General features: G+C 41.9%; 1 protein-coding gene across 1 annotated transcript in view; it reads left to right on the top strand.

Moving 5' to 3' along the window:
- Positions 1–11423: 11423 nt before the first annotated feature.
- nell3 (NELL (neural EGFL like) family member 3) overlaps positions 11424–22074 on the top strand; it is a 32980-nt gene continuing 22329 nt past the window's right edge. Inside the window, exons 1-2 of the mRNA XM_073054685.1 lie at positions 11424–11506; positions 11618–12295. Of these exons, the coding sequence (XP_072910786.1) occupies positions 11653–12295 (643 nt within the window). The 5' untranslated portion in view covers positions 11424–11506; positions 11618–11652. The remainder of the gene's footprint in view (positions 11507–11617; positions 12296–22074) is intronic.

Below are 22074 nucleotides of genomic sequence, written 5' to 3'. Positions count from 1 at the left end.
GTGTTTCTCTCGCCGTTGTTTCGCTTTAGAATGGCTGATATGGTAATTGTATTCATTTGTTAATCAATGGGGAATGTTATTGTGTTTTGTGAGGCTGGGAACTTGGGGGAGGGGTTTCGCGGGCTTTTGGTGTGAAGAGAGTCGGGAGGAAGACGGACGAGGAAGGTGGACGGGCGCTGGACTGCTCGTAAGACCACTGGGGTGGTCCCAGGTGCGACGACGTGGCTGTCGGATGGTTCGTTGATTGAGCTCCTACGATGTGCACTACACTGACTGAACTTTGATAAGTTGGCGCCTTTTGTTTTTTTCTTTCCTTGTATACATATATATTGTATTGCCTAATACTTCTTTAGTTAATGTTAGTAAACTTTTTAAAGTGTATTTCATAACGGTATTTGGTGTGAAGTTGATACTGTGGGCGGCGCGAGGCATAAACTCGATTCTCACAGCACCTGCGTGTACGGGAGGTGGGTTGGTGTGTGGCTGGATCTCCTTTTCCCCTAGACATATACCAGCCTTTTGGGTAAGTGTTACATGTACATAAGAAATTAAAGCATTAGAAGGCCTTTCAGACTCTTGAACCTGTTCTGCAATTCAGTTTGAACAGGCCCGATTTGATCTTGGTCTTGGTTTTCTGTCTGTTGAAGATCAAAACTGGTGTTCAAAATTTAGATTTAAATATATCGAATGATATCACCTTTCAATCTCTCTAGTGAGGAGACTTTCTAAAAGTTAAAGGAAAAGCTTCTTCGCCTCTGATTTAAATGGCTGATTTTATTTTCAAGCAAAACTTCTTGGTTTTAGAGTCTTCCATTTAATATCTTGTCTTTTAGTCATAACACAAATTAATACAAAAGATAAAATTAAGATCTTATCTTTTAATAAGATAACTACCCATTTTTGAAATTTCCAACAAGCCAAACCTATTATTGTTCCTCACAAGACACGTTCTTTTTCACAGAACCAAAAATCTCAAAATTGCCTCCAATGTTAATTTTTAATTCTTAAACGTCTGTAGTTTCTTGTGTGGAAGACAGCAGAGGGCTCTGTGGGCATGCTGGAATCCATATTGGGTTGAGGGGGAAGGGGGCCTTGTTCTTTCCTTCAGTGCTGCCTTCAAGTGTTCATTCTCTGGAAGAACAAGCTGGACCAGAATAACTTCCCATGCCTCATCAATCTAAAGGCCACATAACTCATGGATTTTATTTTGTGACTGTACGACTATATGTCTGCTATCTGCTATCATAACCATATGTGCTATATGTGCTGTTGGTAAAATGTTTTGCAACCTGGCCCAGAGGAACGCCATTTCATTTCACTATATTCATGTATGATTGAATGACAATTAAACTTGAAATTAATGCCCATAGAGGCCTCTGCTCTCTTCCACACAAAAATCTACAAGCATTTAAGAATTAAAGATGAACACTATAGGCAATTTAGAGATGTTTGGTTTCTGTGAGAAAGAACATTGTCTTGTGAGGACCAATAGCCATTCTGAGCTCCACCAGGACCAGCCAGTTCCAGACCTCATCGTAGCCTGAGCCCTAACATGGTCAAAGAGCTGAATCCGTGTTGAAAGTCACTGGTGTGGACATCAAGGCAGCATTTAGGTGAATGTGACCTGAACCACAATGAATATCCATCAAAGCCAAGGTGGTTTAATATATAATGTTTCATTTATTGAATTGAAATTTATTGAATTAAATTTATTAAATTTATTGAATTGGCAGCATTGTTTGTTAAACCTCAGAAGATACTCAAACAATTAAACAAGTTCACTTTCATAAGATTTCAAGCTATTTCCATTTTACGGTCTTAAATGTGCTGATTTAATAAGACTCCTCAGGTGAAAGACGTGGTCTGGCTGAACAGGCGCCAGATCCTGCACATCCCATTTCCATCATTCTAGTTTTATGAGGAGTGATATGGAGGGGAAGAAAAGGTGTCTCAGGCTGAAAACTTCACAATGGTTTTAGACCCTCAGGGTCCTTCTCGTTACATAAAAAAAGCACACCTGCTCAATTAGGTTGCATCGTGATAGGTTGGATCCTTCTCTTAGATTCATTTTGCTGTTGCTGCTATTAATAACAAAAAAACTTATTACTCTATTTTACTCTATTTACAATTACTCAATTGCTCATTTTGAACTTATAGGACCATTATGTAAATTGATAAATTATTGCTGAAATAAAACTTAATTTACTGGTTTACTTACTACCAATAAACTAGTGAAATGGTTTAGTTTTGTCCCCAGTACTGAGTGACAGTGAAAACTTTGTTTTGCATCTTGTGCATACAGATAATTTCTGTACAATAGTGCATTGAGATAGTACAAGGAAAAAGCAATAACAGAATGTAGAATAAAGTGTTACAGTTATAAGAAAGTGCAGTGCATTCCAGTACCATGCAACTTTGCCATCATAACTAGTGATGAAACATGTATCTTCACAACAGGGTGAAAAATTGCCCAAAATTGCATTTCTGACTAATTATTTCCCTATCTCTTTATCATCAATCAATGACACAAAGTGTGGCTAACAGTGGTATCAAGGAGCAATTACTTACTAATTACTTGCTCACTGATGCCCAGCTTAGGTTTTGCTAGAATCACTCACTTGGCTCCAGGTTTCTTCTGCCTTAGACCAAAGAGATGAACGCCAGAGATGAGTTAAGGGTGACTGTTCCTGGCATGAAAGCAGCTTTCTGTGGTGTGTGGCATCAAGGATACCAGGTAAAGCTGAAATCAATGGGCACCAAATGGGAAAACACCCTATTGGATGGATTGTAACTTGGCAAAAAGTAAGGTAGTTGTGGTTGTCAGAATCTAATCATCCCAGAATCAGAACACCAGTGCATTTTCTTAGAGCAGAAACCTCGCCTCAAGCATTTTCATCACTGATCTTCCTTCAAATGCGTTGGAATTTGACAAGTTCACAAATGATTGTGCTGTATTTGGTTCCATTCGCTACTAAATTTCAGACGAAGTGTTTATTTTTGCCTCGGTCTCAGTTAACAGCTTATCCCTCTGCTCTTACAATATATGAATATATTTTCCTTGACAGTAGTGCACCTTGAAGACAGATTTTATTTGGTGATACTCCAGTGAATTCCCTTGTGATAGATGGCAAAAAAATGTCTGCAGTCCTGTAGAAGGAGCAAATCCACACTGCCAGTCTCCAAATGCTTGCTCAGACTTCCAATATAACTCGGAGTCCTGCCATGTGCAGAAGTTCGCTGATGACACGACCATAGTGGGGTGTGTCAGGAATGGACAGGAGGAGGAGTATAGGAAACTGATACAGGACTTTGTGATATGGTGCAACTCAAACTACCTGCGTCTCAATATCACCAAGACCAAGGAGATGGTGGTGGACTTTAGGAGATCTAGGCCTCATATGGAGCCAGTGATCATTAATGGAGAATGTGTGGAGCAGGTTAATACCTACAAGTATCTGGGAGTACAGTTAGATGAGAAGCTAGACTGGACTGCCAACCCAGATGCCTTGTGCAGGAAGGCACAGAGTCGACTGTACTTCCTTAGAAGGTTGGCGTCATTCAATGTCTGTAGTGAGATGCTGAAGATGTTCTATAGGTCAGTTGTGGAGAGCGCCCTCTTCTTTGTGGTGGCGTGTTGGGGAGGAAGCATTAAGAAGAGGGACGCCTCACGTCTTAATAAGCTGGTAAGGAAGGCGGGCTCTGTCGTGGGCAAAGTACTGGAGAGTTTAACATCGGTAGCTGAGCGAAGGGCGCTGAGTAGGCTACGGTCAATTATGGAAAACTCTGAACATCCTCTACATAGCACCATCCAGAGACAGAGAAGCAGTTTCAGCGACAGGTTACTATCGATGCAATGCTCCTCAGACAGGATGAAGAGGTCAATACTCCCCAATGCCATTAGGCTTTACAATTCAACCGCCAGGACTTAAGAACTTTTTAAAAGCTATTATTAATGCTTTTTGAGATAGTGATTTAGATGCATATCATATTTTTTACTGAGTTAAGTATTGTATGTAACTAGTTTTGCTACAACAAGTGTATGGGACATTGGAAAAAAAAGTTGAATTTCCCCATGGGGATGAATAAAGTATCTATCTATCTATCTATCTATCATATGTATGGGCTGTACATCAGTCAAGTAAAATGGACAAGAGCTGTACTTTTATCAGATTGCCCCTCAACCCAGGACTCCAGGGAAAAGAATTCAGGTTTGTCCAAACTCTCCTTATAGATATATATACTCTCCAATCCAGACAACACCTGGGTGAATCTCTTCTGCACCCTCTCTAAAGTCTCCTCATCTTTCCTGTAATGTGAGAAGCAGAACTGCACACAGTATTCCAAATTTGCCCTAACTATAGGATGGGAGAATGAGGTCCAGCTGAGTTCCAGCTTCCTGTACATATTTTCACTGGATTTCTTTATCTTAGTAAAATTTTTGATAATACACTCAGGAATAAAAAGATAGACTGCTGTCTTATAATACATATGTTTCTGGTATCTAGCAACAATAATGGGATAATGTCATTGAGTCATATAGCATTGAACCAGGTTTTTCAGACACCATTTTCATGCCAACTTTTGTGTACCCATCTGCACAAACAGACAGGGGATCAGTGCTCAATTATGAATGTTCTATATGGGTTCAATTCAAGTGTCTATGACAATGAACTAGAATGCCTTACTTCTTCTAGGCTTCTTAAGAATTCACCTTTTGGGTTAAGTTTGCAAACCTTTCCACCAGATTCTAGTGATGTGTATGCCTGTTGCTTAATTCTCCAAGGTGGTTTAATAAGGACTGTATGAAAATACTTGAAGAGAGTGAAGAGAAAGCATAAACACATGAGATTCTGTAGATGTTGAAAATCCTTTGTAACATACACAAAATACTGGAGGAACTCAGCGGGCCAGGCAGCATTAATGGGGAGGAAAAAAAGAGCTGATGTTTCAAACAAGACACTTCATGAGAAAGAACTGGACATAAGTTTCACTAAATTGGAAGAATGTTAGAGATCGACTGAGGAAATGTATTTCATCCAGGCAGTACCGGAGGTCTTGAATTTGATAACTGAAAGGGTGCTGGACATTGAAACCTTCTTCAAACGTGCAAAAAATCTGGATGAGAACTTGAATTTAGAAAGCCATGCTTTGAAAACTGGGAAGTGGGAGGAAGCTTGGGAGTCCTGCTGAAGAATCTCGGCCCAAAACCTCGACAGTCCCGCCAAAGGATCTCGGCTCGAAACATCAACAGTACTCTTTTCAATAGATGCTGCCTGGCCTGCTGAGTTCCTCCAGCATTTTGTGTGTGTTGTTTGGAAGCGAAACAGATCCATTTTGAGCTGGCAAGGTCATGGTCAGCTTCTTCGATGTGGTATATTTCTATGATCCTGTACTTCCCAATGTTCCTCCACAGCTCAGCAAAAGGCTATGTGGCCCACAGTGTTATGCCAAACCAGCTAAAAAGCAAATCAAGAACACCCAAAAGCTGATCTCTCCCATCTACACCATGTTCATATCCCTCCATCTTCTTTACATACACGTGCCTATTCAAATGTCTCTTAAAAGCCTCTAATGTATTTGTCTTTACCACCAGGCAACACATTCCAGGCATCCATGACTCTGAGTAAAGAAACGTACCCCTCACAGCCCCCTTGAACCCACCTCCTGCCACCTTCAATGGATGCCCTCTGGTATTAGACATTTTAACCTTGGGAAAGAGATACTCTCTGTCCACTCTATCTATGCCTCTCGTTATCTTGTAAACCTCTATCAGATCTCCCCTCAGCCTTCGGTGCTCCAGAGAAAGCAACCCAAGCTTATCCAACCTCTTGTGATAACACACGCACTTTAAACCAGGCAGCATCCTGGTAAACCTCTTCTGCACCCTCTCCAAAGCCTCAACATCCTTCCCTTAGTGGGGCAACCAGAACTGTATGCATAACTCCAAATGTGGCCTGACCTGATTTTCACAAAGTTGCAGCATAACTTTTGAACTCAATGCCTCAACTAATGAAAGCAAATATTCCATAAGCCTTCTTAACCACCCTATTGACCTGTGTAGCCATTTTCAAAAAGCTATGAACTTGGACCCCAAGTTCTCTCGGCTCAGGACCACTGTTAGGGATCTTGCCCTTAACAGTGAACTTTATCCTTGCAATTGCACTACCGAGGGGCAGCCCCTCAGATCTATCTGGGTTAGACTCCATCTGCTATTTCTCAACCCATAGCTGCAACTGATCTATATCGTACTGTATCCTTTGCTAGTCTTCTACACTATCCACAACTCCTCAAATCTTGATAACATCTGCAAATTTACTAACCCACCCATCTACATTTGCACACTGTACAGCACAAACAGCAAAGGTACCAGCACAGATCCCTGTGGAACACCACGAATTACAGACCTCCAGTTTGAATAAGTTGATTCACCCACTACCCTCCGTCTCCTCTGTAAGTTCTGAATCCAAGCAGTCAATTCACTGCAGACCCCATGTTGAATTAGCCTCACATGAGGAACTTTGTCACACGCCTTTCTAAAAACCATGTAGACAACATCCTCTGCCCTACCCTCATCAGATTCACTTACTACCTTTTCAAAAAACTCAATCAGGTTGGTAAGGTGCGACCTGCCAAGCACGAATTAGTCCATGGGTTTCCAAATGCTCATGTATCCTACCCTTAAGAATTTTCTCCAGCAATTTCCTTACAAGTGATGGGAGACTCACTTGTCTATAGTTCACAGGATTTTCCCTTGTTCCCTTCTTAAATAAAGGTACAACATTAGCCATTTGCCAGTCATCTGGAATCTTGACCACGTCTAGGGAGGACACAAAAATACTGGTCAAGGCCCCAGCAATCTCGTCCCTTGCCTCCTCCAACAACCTGCGGATCTCATCACACCCTGGGGATTTATCCACCTTATTGCTCATTTTGGCATGTCCCCTTCGACCCTTACCACTTTTTATTGATACACCACAGAAAGCATCCTTTCTGGATACGTCACCATGGTATGGCAACAGCTCTGCTCAAGACCACAGAAAAACTGAAGAGTGTTGTCGACACAGCTCAGGGCATCACAGAAACCAGTCTTCCCTCCACCAACTCTGTCTACACTTAATGTTTCCTCCATAAAGCAACCAGCATAATCAAGGACCCTACCCAACCCACACATTCATTCTTCTCTCTCTCTCATCGGACAGAAGATACAAAAACTTGAAAGCATGTACTAACAGTCTCAAGGATGACTTCTATCCTGCTGTTAGAAGACTATTGAATGGTTCCCTAGTACAATAAGCTGGACTCTTGACTTCACAATCTACCTTGTTATAACCTTGCACTTTCATTCTAGCTGTTACACTTAATTCTGCAATCTCTTGTTAGTTTACCTTTCCTATCCCAATTCACTGTTGTAATGAATGGATCTGTATGAATGCTGTGCAAGACTAGGTACTGACTGTACCTTGGTACATGTGACAATAATGAGCTAATTTATCAATTTACCAATTTCTTGGGAGAGGTTGGGTAGGCTAGGACTTTATTCCTTGGAATGTAGGAGTCTGCAGGGTGTCCTTGTAGAGGTGTTTAAAATCATAAGGGGAATAGATAGGGTGAATGCACACATTTTCTTTTCTCTCAGAGAAAATGATCCAAAAAAACTAAAGGGCATAGGTTTAAGAAGGGAAAGATTTAAAAAGGACTTGAAGGGCTTCTTCTTCATGCAATAGTTGGCATTTAAATAGAACAAGCTGCCAGCGAAAGCAGTTGTGGCAGGGATAATATCTATATTAAAAAAAACACCTGGATAAGTATTTGGGTAGGAAAGGTTTAGAGCGACGTGGGCAAATGGGACTAGTTTAAGTGAGCACCTTTGCCAGCATGGACGGGTTGTATCAAAGGGCCTGTTTCCAAGCTGTATCATTCTGATTTTTTTCTTCTAAAAGCAGTAAAATTTAAATACTTGAGATTTGTTCTCACCACCCAACTCACAAGCGAGTGAAGTCTGCTATCAATCTGTGTGGAAAATGCAAATGCACGTGGGACATACTTTGAAAATCCAGGTCTATATTGGGACTCTGCTGAGATATTAATGTATTTTCCCACTTACCCTTCCTCTCCATTCATTCCTGACCTGTACCAAACAACGTGCAATAACATAATTATTCTATTGAAAGAAAATTAATTATTCTTCCTAATCTGTTGTGGCTTTCTTGCTTTCTTTCTCCTACCCAATGTTGCTAAGTATCACTTAGGTGCCATTTATTTAAGAAATGTCATTAAAACTGAATCAGAGCAAGTAAATTCAGGTTACTTGGAACTCAACTCATTATAATTAAACCAGCAAATGTTGTGATTTATGCAGACACTCTACAGTTATTTATTGATTTTGGAAGGGACCCACCTGGAGAATTCTTTTGTTTTCTCAGACTTGGCATGTTATGTAGGTGGAGTTTAAGAACATAAGAGATTTTACAGGAGAGTAAGCCTAGTGTTCTTTCATTCATCAATATCACAGCTTCTCTTTCATCTTGCTTCCTTTAATCCTGCACAATCACTTTAATCCTTGATTCCCATAATAGATAAACATCTACAGTACCTATTCAGTGATCTATAATCAGCTTTATTGGCCATATCCAGTACATTTACATGTATTAGGAATTTATTATGGAGTGTTGGTCTGGTGCAATGTGCAACAAAAAGTAATGACATTCAACAATTATAAAGAATTATGAAAGTTATGTTGGAGGTTGAAGGACAGATGTGGAATAAAATGTGCATAATATATAAATCCATGTTTTGAGTGAACTCAATGACTGAATTTCCCCAGCACTCAGGGTAGCAGATCCTAAAGATTCACTGGTCTCTGCATGAAGAAATTTCTCAGTCCTGCAAGCAAGGCTCATCTCAAAAATTAAAATGCATGGGGTCCACAGTGAATTAGTTGTTTGGATCCAGAACTGGCCAGCACATAAAAGGCAGAGGGTAGTGCTGAAGGGACTTATTCATGCTGAAGGTCTGTAATTAGTGGTTCCACAGGGATCTGTGCTGGGACCTCTGCTGTTTGTGGATGATACCAAGATTGGTGAAGTTGTGGATAGTGTGGAAGACTGGCAAGGAATACAACATGATATACACCGGTTGCAGATATGGGCTGAGAAATGGCAGGTGGAGTTTAACCCAGATAAATGTGAGGTGTTGCACTTCGGTAGAGTAAATGCAAGGAGACAGTTGTCAAGGTCCGGTCCGTGAAGTCTGCATTCTGGTTCACAGTCTGGACCGTGGATTCTGTATTCCGGTTATTCCTTTTCCCCCGGTTCTGTTGGGCGTCTTGATTGAGGGAGCTGATCCTCGTTTCCGGCTTGCAACATGAATCGCTCAGGGGTCCAGCTATTCCTTTGCTGGACTGTCCCCATCAGAATCCTACACCAAGAAGCTCATTACCCGAAACGTGGCCTCAGCCAGTCTGGACCATTATAGGAGCTACTGAGTTTTGTGGACTCTAGGTTGCCCCGTGTCCTGTGTCCAAGGTTCAGTCCAAATCTAGTCAAATCTGAATCTGAGCTTGAGCCCAAGCACCTGGTCGAGTCAAGCCCGAGTTCTAAGTCAAGAGCCAAGTCAAGACCCAGGTACCTAGTCCCTGCCAAGACCTGAGTTCTCAGTCAAATCCAAGTCCCAAGTCCTAGTCCAGATTTTCTGGTTTGTTATTCAACGTTCAGGTCCAGGTTGATATTTTGTCCTCGCTCCTTGTCTTCCCTAGTATTCTTAATAAACATAGTCCTACTTCAGTGTCTGTGTCTTGCATTTGCGTCTGCTCCCAACCCCTCCTTGTGACAATAGTAGACTATTAAGGGCAAGATCCTCAGCAGCATTGCTGAGCAAGAGATCTTGGAATCCAAGTCAATAGCTCATTGAAAGTATATACCCAGGTTGATAAGGTGGTTAAGAAGGCTTATGGAATGCTTGCTTTTATTAGTCAAGGCATTGCATTCAGAAGTCTGGGGTTATGTTGCAACGTTATTAAACTGTGGTTAGTTCAAAGTTCAAAGTAAAATTTATTGTCAGAGTACATATATGTCAATATATATATACATATATATACAATACATATAGGTCAATACTCCCCAATGCCATTAGGCTTTACAATTCAACTGCCAGGACTTAAGAACTTTTTTTTAAAGCTATTATTAATGCTTTTTGAGTTAGTGATTTAGATGCATATCATATTATTACTGAGTTAAGTATTGTATGTAATGAGTTTTTGCTACAACAAGTGTATGGGACATTGGAAAAAATGTTGAATTTCCCCATGGGGATGAATAAAGTATCTATCTATCTATCTATCTATCACATGCAACCCTGAGATTCGTTTTCTGTAAGTATACTTAGCAAATCTATAGAACAGTAACTGTAAGAAGGATCCATGGACAACAAACTAATATAGGAATTTTTTGGTTCCTTAAGGTAGTCATAGCTGGGGGAGGTAGTGGGGATAAGTTCCCACTATCTATTAAATGTTCCCAAAGGCGTGCGTCTCAAATAGCGTCTGACAACCAAGTCCAGATCCTGGCCTTCACGTGCGGATTAGCGACCGAGCCCGGCGGGCGGAACCATTTCTCCTGACAGGAGAAGGGGCAAAGGCGGGTTACTGGCGCCTTAAAATCAATTGCTCCGGGCAGATGGAGCTCGTCAGCTGTGGTTGGCAGCTCATCTGGAAGGAAGACGCTGATCTCAAACCTCCGCTGCCTTGCGGCTATACCCACTCATGGGGAAGGCTTCGAGAGCAAACCCCGAGGAGAAATCCGGAGCTACATTGAGTTCAATGCCGATTGACAACTCCTGCAATGCCGCTGGTGCCAAACTGTATCAGTCTCTGCCGTTCCTTTGGATTCATCAGCTGAATGGAGAGGGGGAGCCTACCACATGGACAACAGCATCGTACTGCACTGGCTTGCGTAATATCCACGGTCGGCTCCGAACAACGGAGGGTTTCACAGGAATTTCTTGGAATAAGCATGAGGAAAATCATGCATTGGGGAAAATAAAACAGATGAGCCTTTAAAAGATCTGAAAGTGATTAGCTTATTTGTTATCAGTTGGGCTGTGCCGCTGTTGCTTTCTGCCTGAAGTTAACCCTCGACTAGTTGTTCCAACTCTTCTGTAGATGAACGTCCCCACAAGCACCAGTTAGATCGCCTTCCATGGACACTTGTTGCCCTGTGTTAACTTTCCGATTAGAGCTATCCCCCCCCCCCCCACGAAATGTTAATCGAGTTATGTCATTGTAATTGTGCTTTGTTTAATATTTGACGAAAGCGCTACCTGCAGTTGATGTGTCACGGCGGTGAAAAGGTTAAACCCCTCATTAGTTTCTGGAATGCTACATTTAGCATTCACTCACAGACTTCTGAAGTGGTCTTGGTGGGTGAGGGGATGAGTAAACACTGGGCAGAAAGAGAAACTTGGTTTACAACTCTCGCTTCGAAGCCAACAGTCGCATCTGCTGCTTGAGGTAAGAAAGTTTCACTGTTGATCTTCACCGTTGCCAAATTCCACAGAATGCGAAAGCGTTTAATTTAAATATGTTTAGGAATCGTGTTTCTCTCTTTTTTTCTCCCCCCAGATAATAAAGATTTTTTTTTGCCGCGACGAGGCGGGATGCCTTCAGCGTTGATCCCACTCCTGCTTGTCCTAACCTGGCTGTCTTCGGTACCGAGCGCCGGTGCCACAGCGGAGATCTGCCGCGGTCGTCATTGTTATACAGCGGTCAGCAGAGAGGGCAGCCGGCTCTGTCACGGAGTCCATTGTCAGGCCAGACCCTTCACACCGTCCCGGGCCAATTCGGGTCTTACTCCGGACCGAGCTAGCACGGCATTTAGAGGATATCCGAGGAACGGCAGCAGCGGGACGATTTCTAGGTCCACCGCTGATCCCAAGAATTTCCAGCATGCTGGAAGAAGGAGGGAAAACCTGGGTGACAGAGAGGCTCCTTGCCTGCGAGTCGGGGGCGATTGCCCAGGGAAACAAGGCAAGCACAACGGGACGAAAGAATGCAAGGGCATCGAGTGCAGCCTGCCCCTGAGGATCCGACTGAAGCCCAGAGCCGGCGCTCAGTGTACTGGGGACCACTGTCCCGTTGCCCCTCTCTCACTGGGAGCTGAGCAACTTGGACAGCCCAGCCCGATCCACGTGCGGGATACCGCAGCTCAGTTCATCAGCGAGATTCCTGATCTCGGCTACTCCACCACCGAGCTGGGTGCATCGGCGCTGGGAATTCAGCTGACGTGTGACATCAAACCAGGTCGGTGGCACAGTCTTCTGGGATCTCGATTCAAAATACAAATTCAAAGGGAAACACTGCTAAACAAACAAGATTAACATTTGAATTCTGTATTGTCACTTTCTCCGTCTCTTTACACTAAATAAACTTCTTGAAGTGTGAAATAAAAAGCAAAGTGTTGGTAACACAGGAGTCAGGCAGCGTCTGTGGAGAGAGAAGCGTCAGATTAAAAAATCTGGGGAAGGGTCAGAACCATATTCTTGGAAACCTCTCTCAGGTATTTTACCCAGGTTAACTGTTCCTCTTTAGAGTTCAGTATCAGAATCCGGTTTATTATCACTGACAAGTTGTGAAAGTTGCTTTCACACAGCAAATCGTATGTTAGGAATTAAATAAATAGTGCAAAAGATGAATAGTGAGGTAGTCTTCATGGGCCATTCAGAAACATGGTAATCAAGGAGGAAGAAATTTTCTAAAACCTTGAATGTGGGTCTTCAGGATCCTGTACTTCCTCCCTAAGAATTTATTCAGCATGGAATGGGTCCTTTTGGCCTTCTGAGCCATGCCTCAGCAACCCCACAGCCCCAATGAACTCTAACCTAATCACAGGACAATTTCCAATTAACCTACCCGGTACGTCGTTGGACAGTGCGAGGAAACCAGAGACTCGGGGGAAACCCAAGCTTTCCACAGGGAGGGTGTACAGAGACTCCTTACGGAATGGCACTGGAACTGAACTCCAAACTCCGGAACGCCCTGAGCTATGATAGCACCATCCTAGCTGCTACGCTACGGTGGCGTCTGATGATGTCAGAGATGAAGGGGAGAGGGTAGGACAATGGGGTTGAGAGGGAAAATCGTCCATGATTGAATAGTGGAATGGACTTGATGGGCTGAATGGCCCATGTATTATGGTCTGATGGTGGTAACAAAAAGAGGGCATGTCCTGGGTGCTGAGGATCTTTAATGCTGGGTGCAGTGCCTTGGGAATGATGGGGAGGGTAATGCCCATGATGGAGCTGGCTGAGTCTAAAACCCAATGCAGCCTCTTGCAATCAGGTGTATTGGAGTCGCTTTACCAAGCTGTGATGTAACCAGCCAGAATGTCCCCCATGGATAGAAATTTGCCAGCTTCTTTGGTACCAAATCTCCTCAAATTCCCGATGAAACAGAGCCTCTGCCGTGCTGCCTTCGCGATTGGATCAATGTTTTGGACCCAGGGCAGATCTACAGGGATGTTGTGCTCAGGAGCTTACAGCTGCTCACCTTCTCCACGGGAGGAACTCGGCAGGCCAGGCAGCATCTTTGGACATGTTTCAGGTCGAGACACGCTCCACTGCTGACTCCTCAATGAGGACTGATGAATGTTTTCCTGACTACTTCTATGGAAATCCCCTTTGTCTGTACTTGGCCGTATTGCTCTCAGTCTTTTCTATCCATGAACCTGTCCAAATGCTCTAATTGCACCTGCCTCTAAAAATACTTCGGCAGCTCATTCCGTAAAAGCACCATCTACTGTAGAAAAACTTACTGCAGATGTGGCCTGGCCTGCTAAGTGTTTCCAGCAGTTTCTGGTTTTAATTCAGATTTCAACAACTACAGTTTCTAAACAAAAATCTAGGGAAAGGAACCACCAATTCACTCATTGGGTCCTAGAAACAATCTTCCAGGAAAAATCAGGAATAAAAGCAGGAAATATTTGAGATTTTTTGAGGTGAGGTAACCTCCATTGGGGGAAAACGCAGAGCCAATTTTTCAGGAGAATGTCTTTTAAACAGCATCAGAAAATCAATATCATTCTAAAGAAAGATCATTAACTTGAAATTTTGACCTGGTTTCTTTCTCTATGTCTGCTCAATGACCTTACACAGGCTTACAAAGTAAGTCAAAGCTCAGGCAGGTTGAGTTGACACAGTCTTTTCCTAAGAGAGCAAAAATTTAAAGGGGATGATTGGGGCACCTTTTCAGGCAGAGTGGTGGTTATGTGGAATGAACTGCCAGAGGAAGTGGTAGAGGTGTGTACAATTGCTGCATTAGACAGGTACATAGATGGGAACATTTCAGAGGAATATAGCCCAAGTACAGGTCAATGAAAGTTGTTCAGGTTGGCAACTTGGTCAGTATAGATGTGTTGTAGCCAAGGGCCAGCTTCCTTGCCATGCAGTGATATGACCTACAGAATATTATTGCCTGTTTAGGTGCTTATTTCAGTTCTCGAGGATCCTAAGTATTTTGGGTTTTATAAAAAAATATTAAGGTGATTTATTGAACATATGCCAGTTTTTCATGTCATCATCCACATGTGCCATGTCATATGACATGTGCAATCAAGGTCTTCCATCTGTCTTTAAGACCCCCTTCTCTCTGATTTTCTTCTGCTTTTCTTTATCTATGAACATGATTGTTCTTGGCAAATTTTTGTACAGAAGTGGTTTGCCTTTGCCTTCTTCTGGGCAGTGTCTTAACAAGATGGGTGACCTTAGCCATTGTCAATACTCATCAGAGATTGTTTGCCTGGCGTCAGTGGTTGGGAACACTAGGACTTGTGGTACACACCACCAGCTCATATGACCATCCACCACCAGCTCCCATGGTTTCATGTGACTGATCGAAGGGGCTAAGCAGGTGTGACACCTGCATGTTAGTGGAGGGAAGGAGCACCTTCTAACTCCTTTGGTAGGGATGTATTGCCACCCCAGCACCCAAGTTTTTCATGTTGGCATTTTATATGATACTTTACAGAGAATATGCACTATATATTTCTATCAGGATTGCAATAAGTCAGTGGGTAATCGAAAGGGAAGAAAATGTCAATGTTGGAAGTATGAGATAAAAGTAGAAGATAGTGGAAGCATTCAGCACTCATGGAGAGGAGCAAAGTTAATGCTGCAGGTCAACAACTGTTTCAGAAGTTGGAGAAGTTTCTTTGTTCACAAAAGTTGCATATAAGTTTGAGGCTGTCAAGTTGTAAGTGTCATCAGATTCTGAATGCATTCAAGGTATCTGATGTTTCCAACTGGAAAATTACGCTGCAGTTTTGGGGCCTGTAAGAATATGCATTTGGTGATCTCCCAGTGCATCAGATCACCTCTTTGTGTATGCATAGAGAGGAGAGGTCAGTTCCGCATGGGTAACATTTCAGGGCTTAGGCACATTGTAAGGGTAAGGACCTCCAGCAGATGAGCTGAGCAATTTTAAATCTATCCCGCTACACATGGAGCCAAGCCAAGCTGTAGGTAATTCCGGAGTCAGATTGGGATATTATCTGTAGTCGTAGCCATGTGTTCATTAATCAAAAACTGTAAAGCAAAAGCAGTCCCAGACGGGCATAGTACTTTACTCATTATTCAGACATAAAACACCTGAACTTTGATCTATGATTTGACCTGAACTTCACTGATTACTGTGTCTTGTAATTCACTAGGAAACATCTGGTTTCCTTGGTTTATAGTAGATATAACAAAGGGAAGAATGAGAGAAGGCTTATCAAGTAACTTACCACAGGCTATGTACAACACACTTTCTCATGTACTCTGCCTTTCTTTCTTCCAAGGGAGGTTCTGCAGTTTCTCCTCATCCCTCCTTCCTTATAATTAATCAAGTAGAATCCGATATGTCAGCTTAATCTTCCTGCTCAATCCATTAATCCTTCACCATATGCTTCTCTTTTATTACAGACGTTTCTCCTGGAATGATTCTTTTAATAGCTGAGGAATAGTAGAATAAAGACAAATTGATTGAATGGTCAATACACATAACACTATGCAGCAGTTTTACAGCAGCTCCTGATAAAGTGTTCATTTATTTGTTCAGTGAATAATAATCAAAAGACTTGCCTTATTCTTCTTTTCACAGTGAGACATAGTTAATTGCATGATAGTCTGTACAGGTTATGACAGGGTTCTGTTTCTGAGAACTGTTAATAACCTGAACTCTTCATAAATTGGAAGTGAACAGCAAAACAAGTATGGGAGAGGATCACAGATAATGACTGTGATGGGAGAGCAAGAGGGCACGGGAAGAGCAGCCACCAGCTGTCCTCGCTACAAGAGAGTCTGTTCGGTGCTCCAAGTTCCGCTCAGCCCAGCTTTGATTATTGAATTTTTGAGGTTTGGAGGAGAAGGCATGTAGAAATGCCTTGTACCCATCCAACAGGAAATTCATTGCATCCTTTTTGGTCACCTTATTATAGAAGGGTGCAGAAGATGGATTAGAGAGTATGTGTTATAAGGCAAAGTTGGACAATCTTGGGGTTTTTTCTCTGGAGTGGCAGAGGCTGAAGAGAGACTTGATAGAGATTTATAAGATTGAGAGGCATAGATAGAGTAGACAGTGGTTCAAGAGGTCACTTGCTGAACAAAAACTCAACTAGAAATCTGAAAAATAAAACTGAAAATGCTTGAAACACTCAGCAGTTCTGGCAGCATTGTGGATGGAGAAACTGAGTTTACATTGCAGGTTGAAGATCTGAAGAAGAATCTCTGAGTTAACTCTGTTTCTCTTTCCACATGTGCTGTCTGAACTGCTGAATATCTCCAGTATTTCTGTTCTTGCAGTATTTAGAAGGCAGCTAATCATGTGTTAGTACCTTGAGTCATTGTACTTGGAGATCATCATTGCCTTATCTGGGCAGGCCCAAGTGGAATTCCAGAATAACTTTAAAATCAAGTAGTGCATTTGAAATATTGATAACATTTGAATTTAGAAGTCTCGAGTGAAAGGAATAATGGGGCTGACAATTATCATTCTATGTAAAATGGATGACATCTTTTTGGATCAGTCACAGATTTATTAACACTGACTTAGACGGTGTGAAATTTGTTGTTTAGTGGTAGCAGTATAGTGCAGACATAAAATTACCATAAATTACAAAATAACTAAAACAAAGAAAGGAATATCAGGTTTGGGTTCATGACCACTCACAAATCTGATTGCAGAAGGGAAGAAGCTGTTTATGAATCTTTGAGTGTGTGTCTTCAGGCTCCTGTACCACCTCCATGATGGCAATAATAAGAAGAGGACATGTACTGGATAGTGAGGTTGCTTACTGATTTATGTCATCTTCTTGACAAATTTCAAATCAGTGATATTAAACCTGATTCTGCCTCCCCCATTCCCTCTTCCATCTGGCTTCATTCACCCACCTCATTTGGATCCACCTAACACTCACCAGCTTCTACCTCCTTCCTTTCAGCTCTTTAAACTGGCTATCTCCCTTCTACACTCTTAATCTTGATGTAGAATACTTAAGCCGAAATGTCGACCATCCCTTTATCTGTTCAAATGCTGCCTGACTTGCTTAGAACCTCCAGCAGCTATTTTTATTTGCTTAGGCTTCCAACCTGATGCCATAAACATCAGTTTTTTTCGAACCTCTGGTAATTACCCTACTTGGAGTACTGTACTCAGTTCTGGTCGCTTCACTTACAGGAAGGATGTGGTAACCATAGAAAGGGTGCAGGGGAGATTTACAAAGATGTTGCCTGGATTGGGGAGCATGCCTTCTGAGAATAAGAGTGAACTCGGCCTTCCTCCTTGGAGCGACGGAGGATGAGAGGTGACCTGATAGAGGTGTATAAGATGATGAGAGGCAGTGATCATGTGGATAGTCAGAGGCTTTTTCCCAGGGCTGAAATGGCTAGCACGAGAGGGCACAGTTTTAAGATGCTTGGAAGTAGGTACAGAGGAGATGTCAGGGGTAAGTTTTTTACGCAGAGAGTGGTGAGAGTGTGGAATGGGCTGCTGGCAACAGTGGTGGAGGCAGAAACAATAGGGTCTTTTAAGAGACTCCTGTTTAGGTATATAGAGCTTGGAAAAATAGAGGGCTATGGGTAACCCTAGGTAATTTCTAAAGGGAATGTTAGGCTCAGCTTTGTGGGCTGGAGGGCCTGTATTGAGCTGTAGGTTTTTTATGTTTCTACTCCTCCCTCCCACCTTCCCTTTTTTCCATTCTGCATTCTGGTTACCCTCCCATCTCACCTCTTTTCCTCAACTGCCTATCAACTCCCTCTGGTTCCCCTCCTCCTTCCCTTTATTCCATGGTCCATTGTTCTCTACTATTCGATTCCTCTTCTTCAGCCCATTACCTCTTCCAGCTATCACCTCCCAGCTTACTTCATTCCCCACCCACCCAATGTACCCCTCACCTGGTCTTACCTATCATCTGCAAGCCTCCTCTCACCTTTTATTATGGCCTACCGGTCCTGAAGAAGGGTCTTGGCTGGAAGCATTGACTTTTATTCACCTGCATAAATGCTGCCTGACTTGCTGGGTTCCTCCGGCATTTTGTGTGTTTTGAGCAAGATTTCCAGCATCTGCAGAATCTTTTGTTTTTTTTAATTTGCATTAAGCCTTTCAATCTGGCCTCACTGTTTTCATGCTGAACTTCCAGCAATATTCTTTTTTCCCTTGTTCCACGTAATGTCTAGAAATTTATCAGTTCCTTTTACTTTTGGATGAACTCACTGAAACTGGACTATCTTGGTCTAGACTCCTCACCAAAGGTAACACCCTCTCCTTGCATTCAGCCTATGCATTTTGTACTAAGAACAACATGTTCTAAGAATATTGTAACTTTTAATGAGAACTTTTCTCATTCTACTAAGTACTGGAGAATAAAAGCTCATCTACTCAATCCTTCCCATGTGATAAACATGCCTTCCCTGGAACTAATTTAGTAAACCTTTTATGCAAACTCTTTTAAAGCAAGTATACCATTTATTTTTGGTTACAGAGATCAAAAGGGTAGACTGAATTCAAGATGTGTTCTCTCAAATACAATATATAATTGTAGTATATTGGTATAAAATAATAAGCATCAATGTTGATTATATTCTGTTTAGAATTGCTTGTTATTTACGTTAATTGTGGTTGTAGAAAGAACAGACTATTCAACTCACTACTGCCATAATTGGTATTATTTTGCCAAAGGGATAAAATAAAATTGCTTTATGTTTGGAATCTGTATTTGTTGAATCAATGATTAATTTTCATTCCATATTAACCAACTTCTTGTGCTGTGCCAATTGCTTGATTGTATTTCTAATTTAGCTTCTTCAAGGATATCATTACAATACAATTTTCTCGTATTTTTTAACCTTAACCTCAAGATATTTGCTATACATTTGAATCTGTCTGTAACCTAATCTTTGAATATATGTAATAGACGAAGAACAGACTTTTTTAGATTTTTTAAAAAAGAATTTCCAATATACTACTACATTGATAAAGTTGATTTTTACTATTTGCATTGGGTATTCTCATAAGGTACCAAGCAACCAGTGGGTTATTAATGGCACACTCTCTTAAAACTGAACCATGAAAGGGATACATGACCAAGCAAGTCTGTTAAATTCCTTTTGAGTGGCTTTGTTGTAGATCATTCAAACGTAAAATTGACCAATACATCTTCAAAGAAGTGTAGCTGCCTGGCCTCTATAACCTTTACCTGTATGACTTAAGCAATTGCACCTTTGAAGCTGTGCCTTCAGTGATGACGAGATCAAACTTGAGATGTACTGATGTAACTAAAGTCTCCTGATTCTAGTGTCCTTGTAACCTGTGTTTGGCCCAAAACAGGATAGTTTACAGTGGAAGATGGCCTCCATATAATATACAAGCCTTAGACCAGAGGCCACTTTTGGACCTAGTAAATGTGTAGATTTTCTAGGCTTAAAATGAGCCCAAGTGGCCTCTTCCTTGGAATCCCGTTTTCTATAGCAATGTCATTGCTTGCTCATCAGCTATGATAGCATTAATTTTAATTCCATATGATAAGGCCAGAGATCAGCACCTGAATAACTTGCCAACAAATTGATATAATAAAGCAAAAAAGACAATTTTAAGGGATGTTTGTAAAGGAGATATAATCACCCTTTTTCAAATACAGTTCTTTCCTTAAATGTGCCATTTTGTACCATTTATAGTTCTTCCTGAGTGCTACCTTTGTAAAGAAAGATTGGTGTGTTAAGTAGTTTCATGACCAGTAAAGCCCAGGTTAAAGTGCTGCCTGATGTTTGGTCAGTCTGAAATACAAGGGAGAAAGGAACAATCTGCCTAATGAATCTCACCTGCAGCTCTCTGTTGCTTTTTGATTACAGACAAGTTGTTATGGATCAGAGTACAGAACTGTAAATCAGACCCCTCCCTGACTTCGTGCTATTCAGCCGAAAAGAAATGAACAAAATATAAGCATGAGATTCTGCAGATGCTGGAAACCATGAGCAACACAGGAAAAAAATGCTGGAGAGGCTCAGCAAGTGAAGAGAAGGGGGGCGGGGGGAACCAGAATAGGGAAGAGACGGATAAGGGGGAACAGCGGAACAATTTCTGGAAGTTAGAGAAATTGATGTTCATGCCATCAGGTTGGAGGCTACTCGGATAATGGATGAGGTGTGACTCCTCCACCTGAGTTTAGCTTTATCTTGACAGTAAACCAGCATGGTAGTGTAGGTGAGATAGCACAGTAGATTAGTGGTTAGTGCAATCGTTTTACAGCACTCACTATAAGATCAGGGTTCGATTCCAACTGCTGCCTGCAACGAGTTTGTACATTCTCCCCGTGACTGTATGGATTTCCTCCAGGAGCTCCGGTTTCCTTCCACATTCCAAAGATGTACTGAATGGTTAGAGTTGGTGAATGGTAGATGTGCTATATTGGAGCCAGACAGCCCAGTACAATCCTCGCTGATTTGATTTGACACAAACAATACATTTCACTGGATGTTTCGATGCACATGTGATATATGAATCTAATGTCTAATCACTTTAGAGGAGGCCGTGGACAGACATGTCAGAGTAGTAATGGAAAGTGAAATTGAAATTGATAGCCACTGGGAAAACTCGCCTTTTGTGGTGGACTGTGCAAGGTGGCTGGTGAAGCATTCTGTCAATTTGCGTCAGCTCTCACCAATGTACACTGATCTCCTCAGCTCTCTCGTTCCCCTCTCCCTTTTTAATCCATGGTTCACTGTTCGCTCCTATTAGGTTACTACTTCAACTTTTAACCTCTTCTACGTATCAGCTCCCAGCTTCTAACTTCATCCTCGATACCCCACCCACACATTTTCCCCCTCACTTAGTCTTGCCTATAAACTGCCTGCTTGTATTCCCCCACCTTCCCACCCCACTTTATTCTAGCTTCTGTCCCCTTCCTTTCCAATTCTGGTTAAGGATCTCAGCTCAAAGTATAAGCTATTTATTCTCCTCTATGGATGCTGCCTGGCTTGCTGAGTTCCTTCAGCTTTTTTTTAAAAATTTAGCCCTGCAAGGTTTACTGAATCTTCCATGCAATTGAATGTAGAGTGTTGCATTGTTAGAGGACTAGTTTCTTTAATTAAAAAAATACTTTATTCATAAACATGCATAAATTATAATATGTAAATATCCTCTGTATTCCTTGTACTATCAAAACAACACATTGTTTTTTTGGAGAACTGTTTATTAGGTGCAAATTTAAACTTTCTATGCATATGTTGTTTGTCAGTTTGTTGCTCTGTAAGGGACTTGGGTTGAAATATTAAACAAGAGAAAATCTGCTGGAAATCTAAGTAACACACTCAAAATGCTGGAGGAACTCAGCAGGCCAGGCAGCATCTGCGGAAAAGAGTACAGTCGATGTTTCAACTGGGACCCTTCAGCCCAAACCTTGACTGTACTTTTTTCCATAGATACTGCCTGGCCTGCTGTGTTCCTCCAGCATTTTGTGTGGGTTGAAATACTGACTGTTTATTCCACTCTGTAGATGTTGCATGACCTGCTGACTTCCTCCAGCACCTTGTGTGCCCTCTGTAACCCTTGTT

Source organism: Hemitrygon akajei, chromosome 8 (genome assembly GCF_048418815.1).
Source record: "Hemitrygon akajei chromosome 8, sHemAka1.3, whole genome shotgun sequence".
Taxonomy (NCBI): domain Eukaryota; kingdom Metazoa; phylum Chordata; class Chondrichthyes; order Myliobatiformes; family Dasyatidae; genus Hemitrygon; species Hemitrygon akajei.
This window is presented reverse-complemented; position numbering and strand designations above follow the sequence as displayed.